General features: G+C 37.7%; 1 protein-coding gene across 1 annotated transcript; it reads left to right on the forward strand.

Moving 5' to 3' along the window:
* Window positions 1-1,205: 1,205 nt before the first annotated feature.
* LOC129237242 (flexible cuticle protein 12-like) lies at window positions 1,206-6,859 on the forward strand. The gene is made up of 2 exons (XM_054871835.1): window positions 1,206-1,342; window positions 6,654-6,859. The coding sequence occupies exons 1-2, from the start codon at window positions 1,206-1,208 to the stop codon at window positions 6,838-6,840; spliced, it is 324 nt and encodes a 107-aa protein (XP_054727810.1). The 3' UTR covers window positions 6,841-6,859.
* Window positions 6,860-8,799: the final 1,940 nt, after the last annotated feature.

Below are 8,799 nucleotides of genomic sequence, written 5' to 3' on the forward strand. Positions count from 1 at the left end.
TTTTTCTCTGGTTCTAAAGTACCTCAAGACAGCATTTTCGGACCTTCATTGTGAATTTTATATGCAAGATGGAGCAAAATTAATCATCCAATTTCGTTTTTCAATAATTTTTTTACTAAATAAAAAGAAGTTATTTCGGGTGGTGAAAATCTTTATTTTGAACTTCACGCGTTCCATTGCTTGTCTGTTTGTATACTCCAGCTGCCTGGTTCACAAATGTCAAATGTGATTGAAGTACAACGTCATTTTCAAAAATTATAAATCCTCCGATAGGGTGAATAATTTTGCGCCACCTTCTATAATATATACAGTTATCGTATATGATTTTGATTAATTGTCTATGCGTGTAGAGTAGGTGGTAAGTTTTTATGTAATCTGTATGATCTTAAACTGGTTATCAAATGGAATGATTTTTTATAGATTTTCTGCTCACCTTCGCCAGATGGCGTTGACCTTATTTAAGAAAATACATAAAATAAGATAAAATAAGATGCAACTGGTATGTGAAGTGTGCATGATGACAGCAAGCAATCGTAAAAGCTCACCATTCAACGGTAAAGCAAAATAAAACATAAAAAATAGCCTAATATGGAGATGCTAAATTTAATACCTAAATAATGGTCCGAATCAGATCATAAAGTAGCAACGCATGCCAAAATAAATTAGGGAAATATGCAAATACACGAAATGAATGAAGCAATTTTGGCAAAATGCATAACTTTAATTTGCTGCATAAGTCGAGATGCAAAGTTGCTGAATAAAGCAAATCGTTTTGTTCTATACTTGCGACTAAGACCACTTGAATGCTTGCTCTTCATGTTTACCTTCTTAGTGCCTTATATATTTAGCGGTTCTGAAAGCATTTATTATCTCTTAATATTTGCTAATTTTATGCTAAATTCTCACTCTCAAACTCGCCGTTGTTGTGCTGGAATTACTCAAATTCCATTTAGTGTTGTTGTGATTTTTTCGGTCTTGCAGCTTCTCAGCTTTATATTGCAGGCTACTTGGCTTCGATGATGCTTGATTGAGTTTCCTGAAATGCCAATGTATGCTCACGTATAAATAGCGACAGCAATGAGAAATCGCAATGCATTAGTGAGCGAACATAAGAGTGGTAATAACAAGCGTTGCGTATCAGATACTTGAAATAATCACCAAAAGCAAAAGCGTGAAAAAATATAACAAAATTATTGTTGGTAAAAATGAAATTCACATTAAGTATCCTGGCACTGTGCGGTTTAATTGCCATGGCATTCTCAGCGCCGCTTGATGATTCTGCAAACGCACAGATTTTGTGTTATGATTTCGATAACATCGGAGTGGATGGCTATGACTTTAGGTGAGTTTGTAAGAGAGCAAAAACAAAAGTGAGATACTTCACGGTGTTAGAGAAAAATGTGGTAACCGGTGTGATAAGAACTAAAATTCACTTATCTAAGTTAATTAGAAAATTGTTAAAAATAGTCTTATAAAGGATGTGCCACACACTGCCTCTAATTTGAAATAAAAAAAAGTAAAGGGTTTTCCAATAACAGGTGTTATTTTGAATAGCCCGCTATTTTGGTAGATGTCACTTTTGAAGCTGTCATGTTTTGATATTTGACAAGTAGAAACTACGCCATTAAAAAAAAAGAACGATACACGCTTAAACAACGCATTGAAATTATTAAAATTCACTATAAAAATGGTGAAAATTTTCTAGAGACGGTTCGTAAAACTCAAACATTTTTGGGTTCGTAAAACTCGAACATTTTTGGCTCATCGTGAAGCACCTTGTCGGACCGCAATGCAGAAACTGGTGAAAAAATTCGAGCTGTTGGGACAAGTTAGTGATGTGAAGAATAAAACCCGTGCACGTCGCTCAAGAACAGCCGAAAATATTGCTGTTGTGGCCGATGGTGTTAAAGAAAACCCAGGTCCCTCGTCCATTCCTCGTCGTTCTTTGGAATTAGGCATTTCACAAACGTCATTACACCGTATTTTGCATAAAGATTTGGGTATTAAGGCTTATAAAGTCCAGCTAATACAACAATTCAAGCCAACCGATCATCAACAACGTCGTGCCTTTGCTGATGGGGTCGTTGAAATGCATGAGAATTATCCGGAATTCCATCGAAAAATCATCTTGAGTGATGAGGCCTATTTACACCTCGGTGGCTTCGTCAACAAACAAAATTGTCGGATCTGGGGCTCAGAAAATCCAAGAGTTATTGTTGAAAAGCCTCTCTATCCTCAACGTGTGACTGTTTGGTGCGGTTTATGGTCCGGCGGAGTCACTTACTTACCTTACTTTTTCGAAAATTAAGCTGGAGCAACAAATACGGGGATGGATTGCGCTATCGAGAGATGATTAACAATTTTTTATGGCCGAAATTGGAGGGTATTGATCTGGACAACGTTTATTTTCATCAAGACGGCGCTACGTGCCACACAAACAACGAAACCATTGATCTTTTACGGGAAAATACCTCCAATAACAGCTCTTATTTGAAAACCCTTTATTTATTTCTACAGCTTTCTTGGTTTATTGTAGCAAAGAAGGAAGAGGAGACCGCAATTGCACAACATGCCACAGGTTGTCTGCTTTAGGCGCCATTTTCGATAACCGTCTGTACCGGCTCAGCTGCATTTTTCAATAAGGAATTATTCTTGGGCTACTGATAAACAAACAGATTTCCTTTAAAAAATCATCACCGCCGTCCAGCCACATGGTAGCCAGTTCATGTCACCGTGATTCCAAATACTAACATTTCGGATCATCTACTCAAAATAATTACAGCTTCAATAATGAATTCTTACAATTTCCATAGATTGTGCGTCTACACGATTCTTTAAGATCGCCGTGACCATCTGGTTTTTTGTGTGACTTCGATTCGGTTAGTTTCGAGTGCGTTGTTCACTGTGGGCAAGAGGAAGCAAAATATAGCAACATATTTCCTTTGAAAGAGGGTAGATAGTCAAGGAGGAAAGGAGAAAAGTATCATAGAAAGAGATAAGAAAGTATAGAGACAGAGACAAAGATAGAGATAGTTAAATGTGTGAGAATTTTCCAGATTCTTTGGCAAATCTGTAAATATCCTCCAGTTTTAGAGAATGAATTCTACTCATTCTCACGACATCGGAACCCAAAACTCGTAGCCTTGCTCTAGCAAAGTCAGATCACTCACAGAGAAAGTGCTCAGTGCTATCCGCCTCCTCCAAGCAAGACAGGCACATTGGGTCCTCTATGATTCCAATGGTGGTCATATGCTGACCCCATGGCTTATGTCTTGTAACAACACCAATCATCAACCGAACGTCTTTTCTTCCAAGTTTTAGTAAAAAGTTTGAAAGTTTTCTGTTCGGACTTTTCACAAAACACTTTGCAGTTCTGCAGCTTTCTAGACCGGACCATCGTTCTTTATGTAAATTGCATATCTACATAATCGCTGATCCAATTCATGATTCCTGCGAAACTGATTCCGATTATTGGCTCTGGCCCTTGTGGGGGAACCGCTGATCCACGGTTGGCTAATTCATCGGCAATTTCGCTTCCTTGAACACCGCGGTGTCCTGGAACCCATATAAGTACAAGCCTTTTCTATCCTGCGACAGAACTGAGCTTCTTCTTACATTCTTGAACAATCTTTGAAGTTTGCTTCTCATTCTCTGGGCCCGCAGAGCAGCCTGAGTGTTATTGGAAACCTCAATCTGTTTTCCGCTCCATCATCTCTCTATTGTCCATTCGGCTACTTTCAGGATGTCAAAAATTTCCGTTTGAAAACAGTTGCCATTTCCTTTCATAGCGGATGCTTCCCAGCAAACACTCACCGATTCTTTCGCTCTTCGTTTCCTCCGTTTCCCTGTTTCTTTGGTAGCTGCCAAAGTTTCTTAGAGTCGATGATAGCAAAATCTTACAAAAATGAGTTCGATGCCATGCGAAAACTGTATAAATATGGTTAAAAATCAATGCGAAGATAGTTTATTTGTAGAGACTGCAATTTGTAAAAACATGGTTATATTTGACCTTTATAGCCATCAAACAGGGCACGAAGTAAAAAACAACTTTTTTTTCGGAAAATTTTATTCGACTGGTTCGACACTTTCATTCCAAAAGTTCACTTAAAAATATTGATATTGATGATATGTCAATAGACCTATACTTAATTCCGATTCAAAATACGAGTTTAAATTGGATTTCAATAAGAAATACTTAGAAAGAATGTCGCAAAAATCAGCTGTCCTTCTATTATAATCTTAAGACCTGCAACAAATAAGAGCTGAATGTTATTTCGTGCTTCTAGACAGTTTTGGCTCTTTATGCACTCAAGGGCTACTGAGAATTCTACCTCAAAGAGTGATGAAACCTAAATTCCAGCTTGCGTTTCATTTAGGATAGCGATTTGGCATACTTTGCAGAATTTTCCTTGTATATTTGTCCCGACACACAAGCTCATCATCATTATTCCTTCGTCTCCGTTGTGGAGTATAGGACCAAAGTAAACTTTTTCCATTTTGTGCGATTCCCAAATATATTTTTCGCTTGCTGCCAGGTCATTGTTTTGTCCACGGCTTTGTCCACGGCTCTTCTGCGCTGCCCCTGGGGTTACAGTCCAGCGCTTGTCTGCTGGTTTCAGTGCCACCTTTCCCTAGGGTATGACCAAGCCATCTCCATTTACGTTCTCTTATTTCATTTGCAATTGGTTTTTGGTGGCATCGTCGATGCAATTCGCTGTTAGATATCCAGTTGTCTGGCCACCAGATACGTAGAATGCGTCTTAAGCAGCGGTTCACGAACACTCGAAGCTTCTGTACAATTTCCACAGACAGACACTATTTTTCACAGGCGTAGAGCAGAACTGATTTAACATTGGAAAATCCGCATTTTTGTTGTAATATGCATTTGCTTGGACTGCCACACTGGACGAAGATTTGCATTTTCAATATTTTCCTCTGCGATATTGTAGAATGCATCGCTCGTGTGTACTGCCAAATGTTTGGTTTTCTTTGCATTGATTTTAAGTCCAGCGGCACTAGGGTGTTTTACGAGATCATTCAACTTGCTTTACATATCCGATTTGCGTTGAGAAAATACAGGGTAGGCCATTTAAAGCGGGCCCATTTGTTTCTGAAAAAAAACATTGAAAAAAACATTTTTTTTGTGTTGATATGAAAAATCATTTATTTTGATTCAAGGAGATTTGTTCCAGCTAGTTTTTGAAAATGATATCCTTCAAATGTTTGCCTCTGGCCTTGATGGCCAAATGTGTCCTTTTTTCGGCGTTTTCCATCGTTTTGGCCAATATTTCGGCCGGTATGGCGGCGATTTCGCGTCGGATATTGTTTTTAAGTTGAGTTAGAGTCCTTGGCTTGTTGATGTATACCTTGGATTTCAGATAACCCCACAAATAAAAGTCCGGTGGCGTCAAATCTGGTGATCTCGGTGGCCACGGAAAATCACCATTTTTCGAAATCAACCTTCCAGGGAACAATGGCTTCAAAAAATCGATTGTAGCGCGTGAAGTGTGGCATGTAGCCCCGTCCTGTTGGAACCAGTAGCCTTCCATGCGCCTGAGTGTTGTCCTGGCGATGCCTAATTCCTGAGAACGACGATAACTCGATGTTCGCGGAGCCTCCTCAACACTGGCTCGTACAGCCTCGATATTTTCAGCAGAACGTCGTGTACGTTGTCTGGATGCGTGGCTGGTATTGCTGAGACTACCGTGGTTAATAAATTTTGCGTATAAACGCTGTAAAGTGCTTTTGGATGGCGCACTTTTAACTTTATTTTTTTTTTTAAACGCACGTTGAGTTTTCACAATTGAGAAGTTATTTTGGATGTAAAGCTGAATTATTTCAGCGCGTTCTTTTGGAGTGTACTGCTCCATGGTAAAAATTGTCTTGGACTGACGCTTCCAACGCGCTATGTCATTAGTCGATCTGACGTTCCTGTCAAAAGTTATAGGGTTGCCCGATGGGCCCGCTTTAAATGGCCTACCCTGTAGAACGATGTCATCAGCAAAATCTAGGTCATCGAGATGCTCCTTTGAAATCTGTTGCCATAGCATTCCTCTTTTTCCCGCATTGTCGATTGATGCAGTTAGTATCTTACGCCAGCGTCGGCTTGAATGGCATCCGATAAGATTCCACACAAACTAGTGGGAAACAATTCTGGTAGAAATATATATACTAGGAAAGCTGCCTGTCGGCGCTAAAAGCTTTGTCTCGGGGCTAAATATTACATCGCATATGCCTTTCGGCATCTTTTCACCGCTTACGTACCAACGCAGGGTATTATCCAGCAGCTTCCTCTCTAGGACAGCGATGCTCCAGTTTCTTTTGCTAGACGTAGGAAATTAAGTACTCTGCAAGGGTACTGGGCTAGAGCAGCAGGCAATCTGTCACGAAGCAACCCAGCTCTTCAAATGCAAAAGATTAGGGTAGACCCCGACGTTGGAACTCACGGAACGAGATGCAAGGAATATACGAAGTCCATTAAAAAAATTAACTACCTGTGTAAAATTTTTAATTGTAGTTGTATTAAATATCAGCCTTTCTAGCCGCTACAGTGGGTTCTGTCCAACTGTTTAATTATTTATAAAAAATTGTATTCCTCATCGCATAAAATCGTATAAAATTTTAATTTATTTTCCTTTGTTTTTCGATTTTAGTTTTGAAACCAGTGACGGCATCCGACGTAAGGAGAGTGCAGAACTAAAGGACTTTGACGATGGAAAAAAAGCGCTTACAGTAGATGGCTTTGCAGTTTGGACAGCACCAGACAACAAAATTTACAGATTGGATTATGTAGCCAATGAGAAAGGTTTCCAGCCCAGAGGTGATCATTTACCACGCTGATAGGGGTCGAACAATTTAAGCCGAATAATACCGTAACATGCTACCTGTACTTTTAACTGTTGTTATATAATATTTTTTTTTAATTTTGGTGTGGCCAAAGCAGCCGCATTGCACAGCCTGCACGCGGTATAAGAGTAGAAGTTGCTTCGAGCCCTATTACGAACATGAAAACTAAAAATAGTTGCTGGAGCTGTTTTTTAAGCATTTGTAGAATATTTTAGTAGTCTGCAATTATTTATGAAATAAAGAATAAAAATTGGTCGTAGTAGATCATTAATTGTATTCATAAAAGCATAGAAATATGTACTCGTATTTTTATGGTTTTGTTCCTTTTATACGATTTCGTTTAAAGAATGAAGTTTTGCATAATTTAATCAAATTATTCTAGCAAAACACAACCACGCATTGTCGCCGCAAATATGTACAGTATCGGGCAAAACTTAAGCAAATTCTTACATTTACTTTGTCGTACATGGGTTGGTGTGGGACTACCATTCGATAGGGCCCCAATTCGTAGTCCGGTGTGGGAATGAACCATCAAAATATGGAAATATTTTTTTTAGTTTTAGTCACCCATCGGAAAGCAGTGGCAAGCCTTGGGGTATATTTCTGCCATGCACAAAATTTCTCAAAAAATCTATCCGCCGTTCGGAGACGGCATAAAACTGTAGGTACTGTAGGGTACACACCTCAAATTCGTAAAGAAGCCAATTTAGGATTAGTCGAGGATTAGAAATAAGTATATTTATATGGAATTTAGTATTTTTGTTTGAAAATTGCTGAAATGTTTTTTAGTGGACTTATTTCTTTAAGGGGACTTTTTTATTGCCAGATGCGCCTGCAACTTTTAATTTTTATGAAGAGCTACTGAAATACAGTGTTTTTCTTTCATATTCCAATTTTCCTAAAAGTCTGCCAATTGAAAAAGAAGCTAAAATTCAAGACAAAAATTTATAAATTTTCTTCCGAACCGAATTTAGCACTTCCTTACTTGTGCATTTAGTTATTGAATTTCTTAATTATTTATTTATTTTTGAACTTTTATTGGGTTCCAAGTAAAAGCTGAATAAATACATAACCGAGACCAATTTGTAACTCATGCAAATCACAATACTGTGCATAATCTACTTATGTCTATACAAGGTGGCGCAAAATTAATCAATCACTTTTGGTTTCCAATAACTTTTTTGCAAAAAAAAATGATTTTGAGTGATAGAACTCACATCATGACATTGCACATTTTCTCTATATACAAGGTGGCGCAAAGTTAATCATCCAAATCTATTTTTGAATCACTTTTTCACAAAATAAAACAAAGAAATGGTTTTTAGTGAAGGAAATATTTATTTTGACTCACAGCATGGTGTTGTACATTTTCTCCATTTACAAGGTGGCGCTAAATTTATCTTCGTACATTGACTTTATTTATTTTGACTCACAGCATGGTGTTGTACATTTTCTCCATTTACAAGGTGGCGCTAAATTTATCTTCGTACATTGACTTCATTTATTTGGGGTGAATAAATTTAAATTTTTCTCTAGTTCTGGAGTACCTCAAGGCAGCTTTTTAGGACCTTCATTGTACATTTTATATACTGCAAGGTGGCGCAAAATTAATCATTCAATTGTGTTATTAAATAACTCTTTTACTGAATACCAAAAAACAATTTTGAGTGATGGGAATCTTTAGTTTGTCTTTGGCAGGGCAGGGGTCGCACATTTTCTCCATATACAAGGTGGCGCAAAATTATTCATCAAGCAATAACGTTTCATTTATTTTGAGGTGAATAATTTTATATTATTCTCTAGTTTTGGATAAATTTAGGGCAGCATTTTAAGACCTTCATTGTGCATTTTATGTACAAGGTGGCGCTAAATTAATCATCCAATTTTGTTTTTAAATAACTTTTTTACTGAACAACAAAAAATAATTTTGAGTTTTGGAAATCTTTATTTTGA

The sequence above is a fragment of the Anastrepha obliqua genome, chromosome 2, assembly GCF_027943255.1.
Source record: "Anastrepha obliqua isolate idAnaObli1 chromosome 2, idAnaObli1_1.0, whole genome shotgun sequence".
Lineage (NCBI taxonomy): Eukaryota > Metazoa > Arthropoda > Insecta > Diptera > Tephritidae > Anastrepha > Anastrepha obliqua.